Source organism: Nomascus leucogenys, chromosome 20 (genome assembly GCF_006542625.1).
Source record: "Nomascus leucogenys isolate Asia chromosome 20, Asia_NLE_v1, whole genome shotgun sequence".
Classification (NCBI taxonomy): domain Eukaryota; kingdom Metazoa; phylum Chordata; class Mammalia; order Primates; family Hylobatidae; genus Nomascus; species Nomascus leucogenys.
Window position 1 is genome coordinate 2578584 of NC_044400.1, and position 21616 is coordinate 2600199.

The 21616-nt window shown below is 61.5% G+C and overlaps 1 protein-coding gene across 2 annotated transcripts in view; it reads right to left on the bottom strand.

Moving 5' to 3' along the window:
• Nucleotides 1–231: 231 nt before the first annotated feature.
• Nucleotides 232–21616, bottom strand: part of TTYH3 (tweety family member 3) — a 31696-nt gene continuing 10311 nt past the window's right edge. The window contains exons 2-15 of one of the 2 annotated variants that reach the window (XM_030800933.1): nt 16862–17031; nt 16623–16734; nt 16238–16458; nt 15821–15916; nt 14263–14335; nt 13913–13988; nt 11688–11743; nt 10916–11008; nt 8721–8813; nt 8375–8511; nt 6441–6614; nt 5913–5988; nt 4922–5022; nt 3238–3368 (exon numbers count right to left, since the gene is read on the bottom strand). In XM_030800933.1, the coding sequence (XP_030656793.1) occupies nt 4942–5022; nt 5913–5988; nt 6441–6614; nt 8375–8511; nt 8721–8813; nt 10916–11008; nt 11688–11743; nt 13913–13988; nt 14263–14335; nt 15821–15916; nt 16238–16458; nt 16623–16734; nt 16862–17031 (1458 nt within the window). In that variant the 3' untranslated portion in view covers nt 3238–3368; nt 4922–4941. Of the gene's footprint in view, nt 3369–4921; nt 5023–5912; nt 5989–6440; nt 6615–8374; nt 8512–8720; nt 8814–10915; nt 11009–11687; nt 11744–13912; nt 13989–14262; nt 14336–15820; nt 15917–16237; nt 16459–16622; nt 16735–16861; nt 17032–21616 lie in introns of both variants that reach the window. The other variant, XM_030800934.1, reaches the window with a different exon arrangement.

The window sequence follows — 21616 nt, forward strand, 5'->3', positions numbered from 1 at the left end:
CCTATTCTTCCTCTCCCATGCTGTCCTGGACCAGGAAGGCCCTGAAGGCCCCGCCCACCCATCCCCGGCGCCCCGCCCGCAACCACAAGAGGCCTCGCCCAGCCGACCCCTCGGAGCTGACCTGGTCGGCCCCACCCTCAGTGTCTCCCTGTTCCCCCAATGCCCCTGCCTGGAGCCATGGACTCCCTACCAGCGCCCAGCCAGGAGCCAAAGCAGCTCAGGAAGAGAGGCTTGTTTTTTAAAATTTCTTTATTTTAAAACATGAAACCCAAGCTGAATAGAAACCACAGAAATTACATTGACGAGATTTTTAGTATTTGCCAAGAAAAATAAAGCCCCCAAAGAAATAAAAATCAGCCCCCAAACCCAGTTCTAAAAAAACAAAAAAACACAGCGACAGTACATACAGCCATGGCCCTACGGAGGCTGGAGGAGGGGGAAATGCAAAATGGTTCAGGCCTCAGTTCCTGGATGTTAAATCACACTGGGGTGGGGGAGGTCAGATGCCCGGGCCAGGGGAGGGGGTAAACCAGGAGGCTGAGTCTTAAGGAGATTATATATATATATTATATATAACAAATAGGAAGTGGTTCAGTACACAACCATTATGGTTAAACACAAAACAAAGATCCCACAGGAGAAGCCCTGGTCCCCTGCCTGCCCCCTTGTCTGGGGTTCTGGGGTCCAGGGGGCTGCCTCACCACTCCTCCCAGGGCTGGGCAGAGCTGGCCCCAGGGCAGGAGCAAATGGTGCTTGGAACTCGAATTGCATAGTGAGATGGGTGGGTGGGCAATGGGCCAGGGGCTGCTCCCAAGCAGGCCTGTTCACTACCAACCTTGCCATGACAGGGGTCCCCTGGGGTAGTGGATGCCTGCTGAGGAGCCCCCTCAGTGAGGTAAACCCCTGGGCTCCTCCCTCTTGTCCCCAGGGCCACCCTGTCCTCCCAACGAGGCTGTGGGCCTGGGGGCTGTGAGACCCCCTGTGCAGGGTGAGAGTGGGGGCTGGCCACGGCAGCAGGCGCCAGCCAGATGTCCCCAGTAGGTGTGGCGAGGTCATGGGATGGAGTAGTTAGAACATGGCACCGAAAACTCAGAACAAAAATACAACCAACGGCAGGCGCTCCCCTCCACCTACTGAGGTGGGGTTTGAACCCCTTTTGATTTTCCCCATTTCCTTTCTTCAACCTCGGTGAGTAGAAAGTCACAGACGGGCACACACGCACACCACGATCAGGAGTCCCGAGACAGCACGAGGCTGGAAGCCCTGGCCTCACCGCCTCTCGCGCTATGTCCATTCACCTGGCAGGCAGCCTTGAGGCCATGGACAACATTTGTGCTTCTGAGCGGTCGCAGGGCGCTTGGCGGGCACCCAAGCCAGGGTGCCAGGGCCTCCCTCCCGGCCCTACGCCTGGAGAGCTCCCCTGGCGGGTCAAGCCCAGAGCAAAGACTGGGCAGGTTGGCTGTGGCGGGGCCTCCAAGGGGGCTCAGAATGTCAGCTAGGAGGGGCCTGAAGCAGAGGCCCCTCCACTGAGGTTTGGTCATGACTGGGGAGCTCAGAGGCGCCGGCTTGGGGCCCCAGGCCCACGGACTCCCCTCCCCACTCTGCCCTCCCATATCCCCCTTTTTGGTCCCAGACACCAGCACAAAGAAAGGAGGGGTTCACAGAGGAAGGGCAGGGCAAAGCCTGGCCCCAGGGAGGGGATGAGGACATTTCCGGTCCAGGTAGCTGCCGGCTGCTCTGGGAGGAAGAGCCACGCGTCTGTAAACTGCTGGGGCTGGCGGCCTGCCCCCCTGCGGGGCCCGGCCTTGACCCCTGCACGTGGCCGTCCAGCTGCCCTCTGGCTGCCCCTGGCCTTGGCGCAGGCATCGAGCCTTGAGGGCTGGGCTGGCTGGGCCAGGGCTGGGGCCGGGAGGGGCAGCACGTCCCATCCTGATGTGCGGTAGCTCTGCCCTCCATGGTGGGAAGCACAGCAAACATCGTACACTAAAGCCAAAAGCACCGTAGGGGAGCTCGCTCCCACTTCATGGGGAGGGAGACCGAGGCCACAGGGACCTCAGTCCAAAGCCCTCGGGAGGTTCATTCCCGAGGACAGTCCTCCTGGGGCAGCACCTGCCTGGGGAGGGGTGTCCAGGCCCTTGGGCTGCCTGTCGGTCTGTGGCACCCCCTGGAGCACCCCATGAAGAAACGCTACTGCAGCCTCGACTCCCAGCCAGCTGCTCTGGCCTCGGCTCCAGCCCGGACTTGGGCTCACACTGCCGGCTCTGGGCCAGCCAGGGGCACCCGTGGAGTTTGCGGGTGAGGTTAGTGGTTAGTCCCAAGGGGGGACAGCAGGGGCTGAGGGATGTTCACAGCCGGCTCGGGTCCAGCCCCTTAGGCTGGGCTCCTGGGACGCTGTACCTGTCATGGATGGAAACGGAACCAAGAAGGGAGGGAAGGGGGTGCCAGCGGTCCCCCTCAGCCAGCAGCCCCAGCCTGCCCTAGAGATGACAAATGTGGTTAGTGCAAAGGAACGAACCAGACAAAGCTGCCCAGTCTCTGGGTGGGGGAAGGGGGTTTGGCACCAAGAAGGCGGCCAGCACTGGGTGGCGGGTGAGCGGTCCGGGCTCCACGTGGCCCCTGCTGTCCATGGAGGGCTGGGGCCTCCAGCAGGGCGGGTGCTGAGGGAGAGAGTGAAGCTGGGGCGACGGAGAGAGGCCTTGCTGGAGGGGGCCTCTGGCAGCAGGCAGGAGGGGTGAGCCTGTGGGTGGGCGGGCTGCAAGGGCGAGGAGGGCACTGCAGAGAGACGGGCATGTGGAGGGACCACGGGGTGACCTCAGGGCAGAGATGAGCAGGTGGCACGTGCCCCTGTCCCTCAGTGGCCAGCAGGCACCAGCACAGAGCAGCCCCAGCCGTGCCTGTGAACTAAGAAGGGGTCCACAGAAGTGCCAGGCGGGAGGAAGGAGAGCTGCGGAGGGAAGGGCCGGGCGGCGACAGCACGGGTTGGGTGCGGCCAGGGCTTGTAGGTGTGGCGGCCATCTGCAGAGGGAGCGTGCCGGGATAGTGGGTGGCGTGCAGGGCTGGGGCATCGGCTGGCGGCAGCATTCAGGTGTGACCCGAGTTGGCGGTGCAGGCCCAGAGCCCCTGCGTCTCCACTATGCCCCTGCGGGGAGGGGAGAGGAGGGCAAGCGGCCTGCAGACGCGTCCGGGGCAGGCCTGGCGTGGCGTTCGAGGGTCCGGCGGGTGGCCCAGGTGGAAGCGGCAGTGCTGGCACGGGGAGGGGAAGTTGGCACGTGGGGTGGGTGGCTGCCGGGCACGGTCTAGTGGCTGCCGCTGGAGTCAGGGCGAGGCTGGCTCGTGGCGAGGTATTTGGCTCTCATGCTGGAGGTGTACTGGAGGGAGACAAGGGGGAGGCGTCAGCAGGGATCCTGCATGGCACACACAGCCAGGGGCGTCTTCCACGTGGTCCTCACTTGGCTGAGCCAGAAGCCCTGGGGGCAGAATGGGACAGTACAGGGTGCCCTGACAGAGCCTACAGGGAGGGGCAGCCCCCGAACTCTCCAGGCTCAAGGCAGGCGATGTCTCCTCTGAGGAGGGGCGTAAACACACAGCCCCCCACACCCACACCAGCGGCATTTGGGCATTGGGCCAGGCAGAGTTCTGCCACCCCCAGGAGCCATAGCTCCAAGGCCCTACCTGCACCTTACGCACCCAGGACCTGATGGACACAAACCAGCCACCCTCCAGGGCCGGGCCAAGGCCTCCTCCGGGCCCAGGGCTGGGTCCTCCTACAGCCAGGCCGCAGCACGCAGGAGTACGGAGGCCCCAGCCTGAGGGCATCCCCCGGGCTACTCTGCCCCTTCACGCCATAGAAGGAGGGTCCCCTAAGCCACACAGGAGGCTGGAGCAATGCAGCACCCCCCTCCTGTGGGGGCCCCAACTGTGGGCTCCTGGGGGTCTTGGACTTAGGAACAGAGGCGGCTGCAGGGGGCGCTGCCGTGTGCCTGGCTCTGCAGCTGGCCTGCACCTCGTGGGCGCCCTCGTCCAGCCAGGAGTGTGAAGGTCTTGAGTGCAGGTGTGTGTGCAAGAGAGTGCGTGTGTGTGCTCACAGAGAGACCCACATGCGTGAGGCATGTGCTGAGGCCAAAGGACCCACAGGCCTGGCACGCGTCAGGGGCCGGCAGTGGTGAGGAGACCTGGCAGGCCGGCTCCCATCCCAGGCGGGCTCCAGAACCCCAGGGCCCCAGGCCCATCCCCAGTCCCCAGAGTCAGAGGCACAGAGCTCCCCGGGTCCCCGAGGGCCCTCCTGGGATACCAAGGTTTCGAGCAGCCTGTGGGGATGCCATGGAGGGGGTGGGAGGGAGGAGCCACAGCCCGGAGCCTTGTCATTCCACGGACATGCAGCACAAGGGGAGGGGACGGGGGCAGGACTGGACGGGACGGGGCTGACGCCCAGACCCCTGAAGGAGCCCAAGCAGGCACCTGCACCACCGTGGGGCCAGCGGGAGAAGCTCGCGTACTCGCCAGCACACGCCTGTCCATGTGCACGCCCCCGACACACAGTTGGTGCCTACAGGGCAGGGCCTGCTGGCCACATGCCCAAGGGCCCGGGCACATACAGGGGTCTGGGTGCATGGATTCCTCACTGGGAGGTGACAGAAGGGGCTGGGGCCACTTGGAGCTGGTGGCAGAATCCCCAGAGGCCAAGCAGCTGGGCAGGGGGAGCCTGGAAGGGGACTTGCCAACCCCACTGTGAGGCTGGCGGGCCCAGAGCCGGCATTAGAAGTCTGGCTGAGCCATGGCGCTCAGAGTTGGCCCTGCCAACAGGAGCTGGACAGATGGAGCCCCAGCCCAGTGCCGACGGGAGGGCGGCAGTGAGTGCAGGGTGGAGGCAGGAGGCGCAGGCGGGTGGCCGTGCGGGATGGGGGACCCGGTGGGTCAGTACCTGTTGCTCTGAGGGCACAGCTACCACAGCGTTCGGGCACTGTCCATGGGCTTAAACTGCCAGCCCGCGTGGCTGCCAGAGTCCAGGGCAGCCAGATAGCGCTAGGAGGGCCCAGGGTGGGTGGGGTGCAGGAGAGAGAGAGAGAGAGAGTGCGGCCTCAACGCCAGGGTGTGGGGTCAGGAGTGGGCTGCGGGCCATGTGATGGCGAGGACGAGGGCAGCCGAGCGGGACTGGGCCTGCACCTGGATGGCCTGAGCCTCACAGGCCCGGCCCCTCCCAGGCACCCCAGGCCCAGCTCTGTGCTACAGGGGACCACGACGGTGGCCCCGGGATGGGGATTTCTGAGCAAGGCAGCCTTCGGCCTCCCAAGCCCTGTCCTGGTAGCCCGGTCGCCCCCTCCCCGGTCCCCCAGCTTCGCCACAAGCTCCTTCTCTTCGGCACCCTGTCCCCTCCTGCCTGTGTCTTACTCGGGAAGTCAGAGGGGACACCAGGCCTGGGCTGGAACAGCCATGGGTGGACACTCAGGAAAAGACTCAAGGAAGAAAAAGAAAAGGAGGCAGGGCCAGGGCCCCTGGGAACTGGAGCGGTGGCACCCCACAGATCCAGAAGGCACAGAGAATGGTGGGTAAGAGGCCAGGGAGGGCCGCAGTGGGGCCACATCTGCCCGCCCACCCGCTCTCCTTCCCCGGGAAAGGGCCTGAGAGCTGACTCACTGGGCGGCTGGCCCCGAGGCTGCCCACTCTGGCCCCAGGGAACTCCAAGGCCAGCGGGGAGGAGCTGGCAGGCCCACCCAGCCCCGTCTACTCAGGCCAGGCGTCCTGCGGAGAGGTCCCAACTGGGAAGGGTCACCTGTGACCCCGGTGGTGGCAGCTCACAGCTGCCCCCAGAGCTTACACTAGCTGCACGTGCCACACCAGCCCACCGACGCAGTGGAACAGCAGACCCCCAAGGCTGAGCAGTCCCCCATCCACCCTCCTGCCCCAAGACTTACTGAGGGCGGCGGGGACTCGCGCCCAATGAGTGGAGTGTTCTCACAGCGGGGGTTCTGGAAATTAGCGTTCTGGCTCCTGAGGCATGAGGGGAGAGAGGCTGTGAGTGCCTGCTGGCCATGCAGTCCCAGCTGCAGGTCAGGGGGCCCATGGGTGGGCCGGCTGTGCCCAGATGGGCACATCCGTTCTCACTGGGGGTCCCATGAACCCAGTAACAAAGGGCTCAGAGAGGGCCCACAGAGAGACCCCTGCCCACCTTGGCCCAGCCAGTGTCCACTCCCTCTGGGCCACCTGTCCACCATGTAGCTGGGCCCTGAGGTCCTTGTGCCCTGGACACGGAACCTCCATGTGGCCTCCCCATGGCCCCTGGACCGTGTTCACCTGGGGCAGGAGGCACTCAAGGCCAGGGCTGCCCAGCCCGGAGGCCGTCCCTTCTCCAGCCCCTTCCCTCGAGCTAGCCCCAGCCCAGATCCGTGCTCCCAGCCACAGCTGATGTGTCCGCTGGCCCCACTAGGCCCCCCTCAACTCACATGTACTCAGTGACCGGGGCGTTGCTGACGGTGTGGGCCGCGGCTGGGATGCTGGTCTCACTGCCGTAGCTGCTGCCACAGCTGTACAGGCTGGGCATGTGGACGCGGTAGAGGCTGTCGTGCGCCTGCCGCGGCCCTGGAGCGGCCTCCTCCTCCCCGTCCTCATCAGGGCCTCTGTGAGGAGGGACACGCAGCACAGGCTCAGGCCCCAGCAGGAAGGAGCTGGCCACAGACCCATGGGGGTCAGTTCTGGTGCAGACAGACACTCCTGGTTCCAGTCCTGGCTCGGCCGTGTGCACACTACATATGGGACTGTGGGCAGGTCACCTGGCTCTGCATCCAGCCCTGCCCTTGCGAGGTGGGGTGCTAAGAGACCTGTGTGGTCACCCGAGTGCCAGGCCCTGTACTGCGGCCTGTGCGTGGCAAGGCTGGCTGGCTGCTTACTGAAAGAAGAGTGCAGGGCCCCTCCTGGGAGAGTGCGAGAGGCTAGGGTGCCTCCTGAGGGCACAGGAGGCTGGGGTGCCTCTTGGCTCTGCAGGATCCAACTGCACCCTTGGGTGGCCTGAGCCAGTGTTCCTAGCCCTGCTGCCCTCTGGCTTTCTGTCTTCCACTCTGTGAGAGCCTCTGGCACTCTGGAGCTCCTCCACGCCCCAGGGGTCCGAGATGGGACACAGGGTGGGCTGCCTGGCAGCAAGCACTTCAGAAACAGGACAGTGGTAGCTTTTGGCTGCACAGGGGCCACCAGTCAAGCCCCTCACATGCAGTGGCTCGAGTGCTCACTCGACACTCCAGCTGTGTCCTCTTACAACTAGGGAAATTGAGGCCCAGGGTGGTTAAGTGACTTGCCCACATCATACAATAAGCAAAGATAGAGACAGAATCTGAATCTAGCCCTGTGGGTCCAGGACTGTGCTCTTATCTACTCCCCTATGTTTGCCACCTTTGTTACCACTGACACCATCACCAGTGCCATCACCATCACCACCACCATCACCACCACCACCACCATCACATCATTACCATCACCACCATCACCATCACATCATCACCATCACCATCACCACCACCACCACCATCACCATCATGATCACCAACATCATCACCATCACCACCACCATCACGATCACCAACATCACCATCACCACCACCACCTCCATCACCACCACCATCATTGGCAGCATCACCATCACCATCACAAAGGAAAATAATAGAAATCCAGACAAAAGGAAGAAATCTGAGCTGAGCTACCTGCCATCCATGTTGGGCCACCATAGCAGCAGCCACAGTCCAAGTGGGAGGGGAGGTGAAGGTCTCAAAGATAAGCCATAGGCGCCCCGGCAAGGGAAGGAGCCTATCACCCCCATACACCACTCACCCAGTACTGAATGGGGAGACTCAGGCAGGGGCTGCTAGGACCCCCACTTCAAAGGTAAGGACATAGTGGCTCCAGGGGAGCTGGCTTCTATCCTGGTCACTTTGCTGGAGGCCATAGCTACCTGGACTACCCCTGGCAGAACTAAGCCTGCACAGTGGACCACTGACCTTTCCCCCACAGCTCCGTGCACCTGCACCCCATGGCGGAGGACACCTGCCTGGGAGGCGGTACAGAGTAGACAGTCTGAGGCCAGCTCTCAGGGCGCAGAGCCAGTCTGGTGAGGCAAGAGACCCCAGTCCTCCCCACTGCCTGCTCCGGACTCCCGCAACCCAGGCCAGGAGCTCCTCTAGGCTGTTTTCCTCCTGTGAAATGAGGATGCTCGCCTGGGAACCGGCAGCCTCAGAGACACTGGAGAGGCCTAAGGAGGGTCACGAGGTGAGGCGGTGTCTGTCCCTCACCTCTGGGACTGGCACACGGCTGTCCATAAAGGCATGCCCCTGAAGCGTCCTGCATGCTACGTGGCCTGGGGCAAGCTCCCGCGACCCCCGGGGCCCCTCACCTCTTCTGCTGCCAGGTGTGCGGGATGCTGCAGACGATGGAGCTGAACATGAGGGCCGTGACAAAGGAGAAGAGGGCCAGGTAGATGAGGCCCTCCACGCCGTCATAGCAGAAGCCCGTCAGCGCTTGCACGTAGTCCTGAGGCCGCGGGACGAGACGACAGGATCCAGAGACAGGGAGGGTGGAGGGGGCAGCGTGAGGCCTTCAGCCCACGGCGGCCTAGACCGCCCCCCAGAGGCAGGGCTGAGGACCCACTGTCTGCTGAGGGTCTCCATCGTCCCGAGCAGCCGCTCCCCTGTTCCCACCCTACAAGCTGCCATGGCCCTGTCCCAGGCCCTGCCTCTCACCAGATGCAGGCTGCGGCAGTCCACCAGGGCGGTGAGGTGCTGCAGGTTCACCTCCGTGCCATTCAGCACCTCCTGGACGCGGAGGAGGGGGTCCTGGGGGGCACGCACCACAGATGGTCAGCACTTCATTTGAGCCAGCCTCGCCCCATTTTGGAAGCCCCCAGGTCTCCCTTCACCCCATAATCTGCAACTGAGATACCCCCCTACCCTGGGGTCTCAGTGCAGGTCCTGAGGACAAGGACTCTGGGCCTTGAGAATGGCGACCCCAGGCCCCTCCCCAGACCCATGGGGTCCAAGGACATGAGGACCCGGAAGCACCTGTCCAGTGTGGTTGCCACCACATGAAGACAGACCTCCCTTTATTGTAACGGGAGAAACAGCGAACCCCCACGTGTCTACTGACACGGACCTGCTTTGCTTTTAAAAGTATTATTTCAAGGAACAGTTAAAAAGACAAGGGAAAAGTCTCACGTTGACTGACAAAACTCTCCATGCAGAGTGAGCGCAGTCCTGTAATGTGTCCGTGTGCTCACTGGTGCTCACGTGTGTGCATGCGTGTGCACCTGTGCACGGACACCACCAGCTCTGTCTCATGCCTGGAGAAACGGCTGCACAGAAACACTGCCAGGCTGACAGCAACTCCACAGGAGCAGTGACTGGGCCCATTGCTGCCTTTTACGGCACGTTTTCTAAGGACCCACTACAATCCTGAAATGGATTTTGGGGCCGGGAGCGGTGGCTCACACCTGTAATCCCAGCACTTTGGGAGGCCAAGGTGGGTGGATCACTTGAGGCCACAAAGATAAAAGCAAACAAATGTGTATACACACACAGGGCCGGGCACGGCACTCATGCCTGTCATCTCAGCACTTTGGGGGGCTGAGGCAAGGGGCTCACTTGAGCCCACGAGTTCAAGACCATCCTGGGCAACATAGCAAGACCCCATTCTACAAAAAAACACAAAAACTAGCTAGGCGTGGTGAAGCACACCTGTAATTATACACACACACACACACCTGTAATCCCAGCTACACGGGAGGCTGAGGCAGGACGATTGCTTGAGCTCAGGAGTTCAAAGCTGCAGTGAGCTGTGATGACACCAGGTCACCCCAGCCTGGGCAACAGAGCAAGACCCTGTCGCTCTCTATGTATGTGTATATATATATATGTAACATATATACACACACACACTCCAAACGGAGTCTGAGACCCACACTGGTGCCCACAGATGCCCACAGTGCTGGGGCAGTGTGCGCAGGGACAAGGATCCCCATGGATGGGCCAAACACATCCAAAGAGATTTGGGTTTTATCAAGAGTATAGCAACATATTTTTTATTTTTATTTTATTCTTTGAGACGGAGTCTCGCTCTGTTGCCCAGGCTGGAGTGCAGTGGCGTGATCTCTGCTCACTGCAATCTCTGCCTCCCAGGTTCAAGTGATTCTCCTGCCTCAGCCTCCGGAGTAGCTGGGATTACAGGCATGTAGCACCACGCCCAGCTGATTTATGTATTTTTAGTAGAGACAGGGTTTCACCATGTTGGTTAGGCTGGTATTGAATTCCTGGGCTCAAGTGATTCACCCATTTCGGCTTCCCAAAGTGCTGGGATTACACGCATGAGCCACCATGCCGGGCCTTTATTTTATTTTTTAACATATTGTAATGTAGAAATTCCCGGGCCCAGAACACTACAGGGAAAAACAAGAATCCTCTCAAATTTCCACAGTGCCTCCAGGGCACTCACCCACAGAATGGATCTGATTCTGTTGCTCTCTTCCCTCATCTCTTTCCATTTTCTTCAATGTTTTTTAAATATAAAGAGCTTGTATTACTTTTTACATAAAGTTATTTTTTAAAAGTTGGGTGTGGTGGCTCACGTCATCCTAGCCCTGAAACCCACCTGGGCAACACAGCAAGACCCCGTCTCAAAAGAAACGATTTTTAAAACCTACCAAAAATTCCAAAGGGAAAGGAATGAAAGAGGGAGGAATGGGAGGAAAAAAGAGGCCTAATGCAGAAAGGGCTGGGAGAGGAAAGAGGAACACCTCCCAAGCCACCGCCAACACCAGGTCCCCACTCAGCCAGCCTGATGCCTTCTCCAAATTTGCCCTGAGCTGTGTTTGCACCACAAATTCCTTTCATGCTGAGAAAAGAGGACCCCTGCCTGCCCCAGTGCCCACCCCGCAGCCCCTCACCTTAGTGGCCGGCTGCTCCCAGGGGACGGTCCTCAGAAGCTCAGCCACGACATCCTGCATCTCCACCAGCGCCTTGTGGCTGCCCGACAGCTTCTGCTCCAGAGAGGAGACCAAGTCCATGAGTGCCACTGGGTCCGCCCGCTTCTCCCTCCCCAGGACCCTCCAATGCGGGGCCACCAGCAAGACGTCCAGCCTGGGGGGCTGTCAAGGCTCCGCCCTGCAGGCCAACAGGGCACTCCCTACCCTTGCTTCCCCCGGGACACACCCAGAGACCACAGAGCCCTGAGGTGGTAACAGCCAACCACGCACCCACACCAGCAAGCACAGCACAGTCACACGGCCCTCAGGATTCAAAGGGTCACGTGCTACCGGTGAAATGACAGGCAGTTTGTACAGGGCTTGACCAGCTGGTGCGGCCGACCTCTTCAAGCTCCCCCACCAGGACGCCTGAACACGGTTACCCTACAGAGGCATCCATCCCTGGGGCTCCTCCTTCCCCCACCAAGGCCAACCCAAGGAGCAAAAGCAGTCCCAGCGATGCGAGTGCATTGAGCAGGTCCCCCCGAAAGGCTCTCAGCCAGCTCACCAGGTCACCAGCGTGGTAACCCCAGGGGCCGTTGGTGACATCCACACAGCCTTTGTCCAGCTCCCTCCCCCAGTTCCCCAGTCCTGCAGGCTGAGGAGCCAGGCGCCAGGCCTGCTGGGCCCCTCCACACACAGCAACATGCTTCAGACTCTCCTGAAGCCCAGTCCTGGCCTCCCAGGCTCTCACCTGCTGGAAGGGGTTGGCGGCGCGGGGTGAGCAGGCCAGGTAGTACTGCAGGATGTCTGCGGAGAGATGTCAGGGCAGGCTGAGCCGCAACGGCTGTCCCTGTGAGACTGCGTGCACGTGTGCCTGTGTCTGCACGCATGTCTTCAGGGCACGTCTGCGTGCATGTTTACATGTGTGCATGTGTCTGCACGTTTACTTACACATGCACGTGTGCACGTTTATGTGTGCATATGTACCTGTGTGCATGTGTCTGTTTATATGTGTGCGTGTCTGTGTGTGCACGTGTCTTCGCATGTGTGTCTGCATGCATTTACACACATGCATATGTCCGTGTGTGTGGCAGTGGGGTCTGGGCTCCCATCAAGCCAGGGTCCCCACACACTGCCCCTTGCCTGGGTTCCACCTTCTGAACTCTACAAGTTCAGTTCTTCCAATTATAAAAGAACATTAAAAAAAAACATTTTAAAAGTTGAAAAAAATGATGAAAGTATTTAGCAACATAGGAGAGCACCAGGCATCACTGTGGCCGCCTGTGCAGTGAAGCCAGTGTGGCTGGCCTTGCTGCCTTCTGGGAGGGGCTGTCTGGCCCACAGGCTGGAGCTCACACTTACATGTGTACATGTACACGTGTAGGGGGTGCTGCTCATACTTGATGAGACCCCCAAAAGCCGCCGGCAGTAGGGACCTGGAGGGACCAGGATGATAGCACCGGGGCCAAGGACAGTGGTGGGTAGCACTGAGCGGTCACCAGCCCTCCCCGCCCCCAGCAGAGCGGGCCCACCCCTCCACCCTCGCCCCCGAGGACAAGGTGAGTGGGCGGCAGATGACTTTTCCTCCATGAGGTTTTTCAGGCTTTGGTGGAAATGGTTCCTTCAACAAAGGCAGGTAAAAAACCAGCCCACAAGCCAATCCTGTGGCCTCCGGGGACAAAGGGTGGTAGGATGGTCACCTTCAAGGTCATTCAGTAACCCCCACCCCCACAGGGGCAGGCCTTCTATTTTCGATTTGGGAACACACAATAATTCCACAATGGGAATTGTGGGGGCCCGAGAAGCTTAACACACTGATGGCACCCCGATCTCCCGATTCCCACATCCACCTGCCTCTGTGACGTCCAGCACACATCGCAAACCTCCCGAGGGGGCTGAAACTCCCGATGCCCCAGCTCCCTGCCCCCCACCTCCATCCCTGCTCCCCCACCCGCAGTACAGCTCATGGCCTCGCAGCACAGTGCTGCTGAGACCAGGGACGCCAACTCCTGCTCCGTCCCTCTCGCTCCCTACATCCAACTGACCAGGAAGTCCTGCCAGCTCCACCCTCAAAGCCCATCCCTGTCCACCTTTTGCTCCATTTATTCAAGCCCCCTGCTGTCTCCTGCTTGAGGCCTCCTCCTCACCCACTCTTGTAACCCCCGAGGACTAGGAAGCTTTGAAAGGGACCCTCAATCATGGGTCAAATCTCTCCCCTGCCCCTTCCCTCCCATGGCCTTCCCCTGGAATAAAGCAAAGCTTGCCACAGTGACCCTGCCCCACTGGCCTCCCACCCTCCGTTCTCCCCTCGGATCTGCCTCCTGCCTCAGGGCCCTTACAAGAGATGCGGCGTCCTTCTGGCTCAACTTTTTTTTTTTTTTTTTTTGAGATGGAGTTTCACTCTTCTTGCCCAGGCTGGAGTGCAGCGGTGTAATTTCGGCTCACTGCAACCTCCACCTCCTGGGTTCAAGCAATTCTTGTGCCTCAATCTCCGGAGTAGCTGAGATTACAGGCACCTGCCACCACACCCAGCTCATTTGTGTATTTTTAGTAGAGACAGGGTTTTGCTATGTTGGCCAGACTGCTCTTGAACTCCTGACCTCAGGTGATCCACCCGCCTCGGCCTCCCAAAGTGCTAGGATTACAGGTGTGAGCCACTGCGCCCAGCCCTCTGGCTGTACTTGAATGCCACCCGTTTGGCCTCCCCTGGGCACCTACTCAAAGCAGCCCTGGGTCACCTGCCGCTCCGCCTGCCCCGTGGGCACCCGCCACCCCACACAGTTCCTGTCATTCTTTGCAGAGCCTCCCACTTGGGACAGGTGGTCCTGTTTGCTCACTAGCGTCCTGGCCTGGGACCTGTCTCCCTGAGACCACAGGCCCACAGGGCAGGGGTGCCTCGGCCTCAGCCACCTCACTGTCTTGGCTCAGCCCAACCCTGGGGAACACGCTCGGACATGGCTGTGGACACAGACTCACCCCCACTCAGCACCGAGTACTCCTCCACCATCTTGGTCACGTAGGTGTCAGGGTCCACACAGAAGTCGCTGGAGCCCTGAGGTGGGCACGGGCAAGCAAGAGGGGGTGACCAAGCTGGGCCTAAAGGGAAGCTCTTGGGAGTAGAACCCGGCCCCTGGAGTCTGCTTTCAACTCAGGAGGGTGGACTGTGAATCTGGGGTTACAGGCGGACTGGGCCCATGGTGGATCCCCACCGCTCTCGGGACCCAGTGCCCGGGGAAGATGGGAGGGGAGAGGAGTGTGGCTTCCCCTCGTCCCTCCCCCAGTGCCCAGGTCCAGCAGCCGGGGACATCACCCCCTCTGCCACTCACCACGGACACAGCCAGCTCCAAGCCCAGTGCGCCCCAGCTGATGACCAGGGCCAGGACTCCCAGCAGGCAGACCCTGGGGCAGAGACAGCCAGTCAGCAGCCCCCAGGCCAGGGTGGGGGCCGGGCCACCTGCTGGGCTGCAGGCCAGAAGGCAGGTCCCAGTGCACATCAGGGGTCTGCCCACACATGGGCTGGGGCTCTTCCTATGGCCTGGCCTCAGCCAGAGCTGCCCACAGCCCAGGGCCCAGATGGATCCCTCTCCTGGGTGGGGTAGGGCTCAGAAATCCGAGCTGGAAGCAGGACTGGAGGGCCAGGTGGCTCTCGGGGCCCTGCCCCTCCTGTCCCCCAGGTCCCTCTCCTGAACAGGCAACAGTGTCCACTTTCACGTGGGTCTCCGCATCCCACTGCCCACGTAGCAGCCCAAGGGGCCTGATAACCTCAGCTAGATCAAGCCCTCCTCTGCTGAACCCTCGCTCAGCAACCGGGGACTCAGAGCTCTTGCTACGGCACTGGCCTCTCCCTCATCTGAGGCCTCACCTCACCCACATCTGGCTCCCTTTGATCCAGACACACAGGCCTCCTGTGCATACCCCACTGCAGGTGCCCCCACGAGTCTCCCATATCCCAGTTCAGGTCCCCAAAACACACCCCAGTGCAGGCCCCACACCCCACTGCAGGCCTGCACACCCCACTGCGGGCCCCACACCCCACTGCGGGCCCCACACCCCACTGCACACGTCATCCTTCCTGTCTGTCCAGGCGTTCCTTACTCCCTTGGGTCCCCGCTCAATCCCTCCTCGCTCAGGTCTCCTTGGGCACGGTGTGAAGCTGCACCTCCCCCCGCCACCCTACTGCAGGCCTGCACACCACCCCGGCTTTTCCTCTCCAGGGTGCTATCACCTCTGGCCCATGCCACGTTTCCCTCATTCTGCTCCTCTGTGGCCTGTGAGTGCCACAGGGGGGGAGGCTGTGTGTTCTCCCATCTCTCCCAGGCCTGGCCCAGGGAGGCACCCGCCATGGCCATGCAGCTGTGCAGGGAAGGGCAGTGACAACACCTCACCTCCCACAGAGGAGCTGCCGCTCTCTTTGCCTTCCAAACGAGGAGACCAAGGCCCAGCACAAATGAGCCACCTGCCCAAGGTCACCCTCCTAGTGAGCCAGAGCTGAGGCTGGAACCCAGGCTGCCCCAGGGCCAAGGATGGAAGGGGTGAAGGAAGGAGCCCCAGCCTGGTCTCTGGGTGGCCCCAGGCACTTGGAGACCTGGGCAGGTTGCTTCAGGTCCTGGGCTACAAGTGCCCCACATGCAGACTCTTGCACGAAATCAAGGGCTGGGGGCAAGTGTGCTGGGATGCTGGCCACAGGGGCACAGGCCACAGGGGGACAGGCCACAGGCACGGAAGGGGCATCTCAGAGCAGGCCCAGTGCAGGGGGGTCCCGCTCTGCCCCCACCGCAGAGCTTGTGGCTAGGATCTGCAGATGAGGTGGGGGAAGGGGTGCTATGGTGCCTTGCCCTGCCCCTCCGCTTCCGGCCCACAGGGGGCCGACACCCCCAGACTCACCCCACCAGGATGCCCTTGGAGCTGCGGATGAGGCCAACCAGCACCAGGAGGCAGATGATGACGTCCAGCAGCAGCAGGCCCAGGTAGCCCAGCCACCTGCGGGCACACCTGGGAGTGGGCCAGGGCACAGGGACGCAGGGCCAGGGAGTGGGGCGCCAGGGGCCCTTGAGGGGGAGCTGAGGCCAGCAGCCTGGCACCCCAGAGGGCATTCCGAGTGTCTTGGTCATGGGGACTGGTGTCAGTTATTGAGAAAGGCTCCCATTAGGAGAACTCCAGCCACTGCCTGTGACCTCCAGCGGCCCTGGGCCGCCCCCCGCCCATCAGGTCTCATGTACTATAGGTGCTGAGAGTAAAACTGGTCCAAGGAGGGTGATGCTTGCCCAGGTGGGGCGGGCAGGGAAGAGGGCCTGGCCGCACCTGTACCAGTCGTAGAGATCCACCTGCTCCGCCAGCACCTCCAGCGACACCGCCGTGTTCCTCCAAAAGGGGATGGCGGCCGTGTAGCCCAGCAGCGTCTCCAGCAGGCCCTGCAGCCTCTGTATGGCTCGCAGGGGCTCGGGCTGCCCGGCCAGCTGCCGCTCCAGGGTCTGCAGGCTGGGGTCCGCCGTGTGGTTCAGCCCCACCGCCGTGTCCCACACCTGCGCCGGACCCGCGGGCGTGAGGCTGGGAGCGCGCCCCCCTCGCCCCAGAGGCTGGGCCCCTCCTGCACAGCCCCAGTCCCGGCTGCCCCGCCCGTCCTCGCGCAGACGTGGGGCTCCGGAGCAGCAAAAGTGCTCCTGGCCCCAACTCCGCGGCCACTCACGCGGTCCTGGACCCCGGCCACCGTGCGGTTGGCGTGGCGGAGCGAGTAGGTGGCCCTATGGATGCCATCACTGGTCTCCCCGTTGCCGTAGAATCCCACTGCGATGCCGGCGCTGGAGAGGGCGGGGGCATGTGGGCGGGGCCTGGAGATATAGCCCCGCCCACACACAACACTCCGGCCCCGCCCCCTCGGGCCGCCCTCTCTGGCCCCGCCCTCCGGCCCCGCCCCACCGCGCTCACCTGCACACCAGCGTGGCGATGATGACACACCAGGCCGTGCAGCAGCAGTCGGCGTCCAGGTGCTCCTCGCTCTTGCGCCGCCGGCAGCACAGCCAGAAAGAGTAGAAGAGCAGGAAGAGAAGGTCCAGGGCGAGGCAGGCCAGGGCAGCGGCCCCCAGCAGCAGCAGCGCCTGAGGGCAGGCAGGTAGCGGCGCTGGAGGGGTGGACCCCCAGCCCAGAGTCCCACGCCCCGCCCCAGCAGGAGACCTGGCGCATCCTGCCCCCAGCCCTGGGAGGTGGGCCCCATCCCCGACTTTTAGGTGAGGCATGGAGGCTCTCACCACCTCAGTGATGCGCCTGGGGTCACCCAGGCCTGGATCCCATACCTGGGACCCCGGTCTCGCCATCCTCAAGGCTGCACAGCATCAAGACTCCATAGCCACTAGGAGGGGCCGGGTGAACCGACTCCAGGCCTCCGTGGCTCCAGCAAGGGCACGTGTCCCCTCCCCACCAGGTCCTCAGAGTCCAGGGCAGGTGCTCAGGACGTCTGCCCCACCAGGCCCTAAGGAAAGGCGCTGGATGGAGGTAGCCAGAGAATGTGGGTGACAAACGAGGACCCAGCAGGCTGGTAAGCCAGCATTCTTGCAGCCACAGCCCCACTAGGGAGGTCCCTCCACCTCTCCCAGCCTGGTTTATCTTCCGTAGAAAGAAGTGCTACTGAGCTGGGCGGGGTGGCTCACGCCTGTAATTCCAGCACTTTGGGAGGCCGAGGCGGGCGGATAACCTGAGGTCAGGAGTTTGAGACCAGCCTGGCCAACATGATGAAGCCCCGTTTCTACTAAAAGTACAAAAATTAGCCGGGCGTGGTGGCAGATGCCTGTAATCCCAGCTACTCAGGAGGCTGAGGCAGGAGGATCGCTTGAACCTGGGTGGCGGAGGTTGCAGTGAGCTGAGATTGCACCACTGCACTCCAGCCTGGGCAACAAGAGGGAGACTCTGTTAAAAAAAAAAAAAAAAAGTGCTGCTGCCCCCCACAGAAGAAGCGAAGCCCTGGGGAGGGGGCTGCCGGCATCAGCTACTGTCGTCACCCCCAGCCCGACACAGCCCCAGGACCCCAGGGCCCATCCCCATCTCAGGCCCACAACTCTCCTACCTGAGTCTTGGCAGGATCCCCCCCCCCAGCTGTAGTCCTGAGGTTTTCAGGTCTGGGAGGGAAATGGGGAGCCTGTGGGGGACTGAACCCCCTCTTGCTGACCATGAAAGTGTTTCTGAGGGGTGAACATGGAAGAGGCCCCATCAGGAGTCTGATCCTGTCTAGGGTCTGTGCACCAGGAGGCTGCACTCAGGGGTGGGCCCTGTACATGGAGTGCCCCCACGCTGGATGAGATGGTGGGGCTAGCCCCACACTGCTACAGGCTGCATACGGGTGCCCCATCGGACACACAGCCCTGTCTGGCTCCAAGCACGGCCTTCCGGTGTGGCTCTCCCCAGGTCTCTGAACACAAAAGACAGACCACAGAACAGACACCAGAGCTCCCCTGTCCCGAGGCCAGGCGACCCCCACAGGAAGTGGCTAATTTGATGCAACAGTGACATTTCCTGAGCACCCGCTGCGGGGAGGGAGGGTAACGTGGCCCCAGAGCTGTCCCTTCTCCTGGCACTGCACTCGATCTGCCTGGCCGAGTGCTCTCACCCCATTTCATCCACAGGGAAACTGGGCTTCAGAGAAGCTACAGAGAAAGCACACAGGCCCTGCAACCCCAGGTCCCTGGATTCGGCATAGCCCTGCCCCTGGCTCAGCCCTCCAGAACCTCCACACACTTCCTGTGCCAGGGGGAGGGATGGGGAGCTGACACAGGGCTGCGCCTCATCATGGGGCCAGGGACCACCTAGAGGCTAACTTGGGGGTGCCCATGGGAGGGTGTCAGCAGCTGGGGCCCTCAGTGTTGTGGGGTGGCCACCAGGCACACCTGCACTGCCCTCATTGGCACTACTGCAGAGAAACGCCTCCCTCCCCACATCTCAATGCTTCAGCACTGTGGCCCTCTGGGGCCCCAGCCTTGGGAGCTGCTGGGGCAGATCGTCCCCTGCCTGGCTCCCCTTGGGATGAGAGGCTCAGCCACAGTGGGCACTGGGATTGCTGCTGGATCTCCCAGGAGACGGTTGCCAGGCAGTGGGAGGATGGCGTGTCCTGCCCTCCAGGAAGCCGGCTGACGCCCACACCCGAAGGCGGCCTTTCCACCTCCACCCAGCCAGGGAGGTGCTGACCAGCCCGGCACACCTAGAAATGAGCCGCCATGGTCCAAAGCCACGCCAGTGTGTCCATGGCTGCCCAGCAGCCAGCAATCTGGGCACTGCAGAGCGTCAGGGGCGGGCACCCTCCCCCTCCTTCAGCCATGCACAAGTGCCTACCGCCCCTGCAATGGCAGGAGGACTGCTGGGCCCTGCACCCCCACCCTCCAGGGGCAGGCCCCGGGGCTGGCACCAGAGCCACTGAAACTGAATCAGCTCGGGGCAGTCTCATGGTCCCAGGGAGCTCATGTCACAGAAGGGTCCTCAGGGCCCAGTAGGGCTTACATGAGCTCACACAGGGAGGCGGAGACAGTCCAGTCACTTGGGGGGGCCTCATATTAACAGTCCCAGCACGGTGCCCATGCTCTGCGCTCAGTGGGTTGTCTATAAACGTTAGGGAGCTTGGAAAAGCCACGCTTTGGGGATCCCCGGGTCTGCCCTCGCCTATGTGGGGCTGGGCATGGAGTGGAGGTGCTGACCCCATCAGCTGTGACTGCAGGCCCTGCCAGTAACCTCCTTACAGCTCAGAGGCCAAGGGCAGAACAGACCTGTAGGGGCAGCCGACCATGGTCCCCGGGACCAGAGCTCCACAGGACCCATGCCCACGTCTGCACTTCCATCCACAGGGCCTCCCCTGGGCTCCCATGGCCTGGGAGCCATGTCAACCAGCCGCATCTTGGCCCTGGGCTGGTCAGACTCCTCCAGCGAGCCCTCCCTCTGCTCTCCACTTGCAGAGGCCTCCCCAGTCCCTGGCTGGGGTCACCCTCGCTCCCCTAACCCTGTGCTCACGTGGGACATGACTCTAGGAGGGCCTGTCTGTACTGCACCCCACATCCGGGACTCACAGCCTCGCAGGGAAACTCCTCCTGGGGTGAGGAGCTGGGGACTGGAAGAGCAGGTAAATCCCAGACACGCATTACGCAGATCCTAAAGAGGTAACCCGCTGTGACCTCCGCAGCCACCAGCCTGGCATGTCCACCCAGAGCTCGGGGCATCAGCGTACATCAAAGGGCTTCCAGGTCCAGATCACTTCCTTGGCGGCGCCAGAGCCACCCACTCCCACTTGCCAGATGAGAAACGGAGGCAGAGTGAGATAAGCCCTGGCCAAATAGGATCTGGGCGAGGCAAGCCCGTCCCTCAGATGGCGCTGCCCTGGTGCGGAGGGCTGATGCCCAGGGGCGGTGGGCAGGGGACACCCATGCCCAGTGGGGAGAGGCTGCTAAGGACCAGGCACCCTTGCCTTTGGGGCCGCCTGCAGGGTGGTGAGGCGACACAGGCACTCAGCATCATCATAAGTGAACTGTGAAGCCTGCTGGATGGTGAGAGACGCTGAGAAAAACAGAAAAGGCAGCATAGGACCTGGAGTACCGGGGAGTCTACGATTTTTTTTTTTTTTTTTTGAGACAGAGTCTCACTCTGTCGCCCAGGCTGGAGTACAGTGGCGCGATCTCAGCTCACTGCAAGCTCTGCCTCCCGGGTTCATGCCATTCTCCTGCCTCAGCCTCCCGAGTAGCTGGGACTATAGGCGCCCGCCACCACGCCCGGCTAATTTTTTGTATTTTTAATAGAGATGGGGTTTCACTGTTAGCCAGGATGGTCTCGATCTCTTGACCTCATGATCTGCCCGCCTTGGCCTCCCAAAGTGCTGGGATTACAGGTGTGAGCCACCGCGCCCGGCCTTTTTTTTGAGATGTAATTTCACTCGTGTTGCCCAAGCTGGAGTGCAGTGGTGTGATCTCGGTTCACTGAAACCTCCGTCTCCTGGGTTCAAGCCATTCTCCTGCCTCGGCCTCCCGAGTAGCTGGGACTATAGGGGCCTGCCACCAATGCCTGGCTAATTTTGTATTTTTAGTAGAGACAGGGTTTCCCCATGTTGGCCAGGCTGGTCTCGAACTCCTGACCTCAGGTGATCCGCCCGTCTCAGCTTCCCAAAGTGCTGGGATTACAGACGTGAGCCACCGCACCCAGCCCAAGTCTACGATTTAAAAAAAAAAAAAAAAAATATTTTAGAGACAGGGTCTTGCTCTGTGGCCCAGGCTGGAGTGCAGTGGCATGATCACAGCTCACTGCAGCCTCAACCTCCTGGGCTTAAGTGATCCTCCTGCCTCAGCCTCTCAAGTAGCTTGGACCACAGGCACATATCACCACGACAGCTAATTTTCTTTTTCTTTTTTTTTTTTTGAGACAGAGTCTCTGTCACCCAGGCTGGAGTGCAGTGGCATGATCTCGGCTCACTGCAACCTCCATCTCTCAGGTTCAAGCGATTCTCCTACCTTAGCCTCCTGAGTAGCTGGGACTACAGGCATGCACCAACACACCTGGCTAATTTTTGTATTTTTAGTAGAGATGGGGAGTTCACCACGTTGGCCAGCCTGGTCTTGAACTCCTGACCTCAGATGATCTGCCATCTCGGTCCCACAAAGTGCTGGGATTACAGGCGTGAGTCACTGTGCTTGGCCTCTGTCTAATTTTTTTAAAAATTTT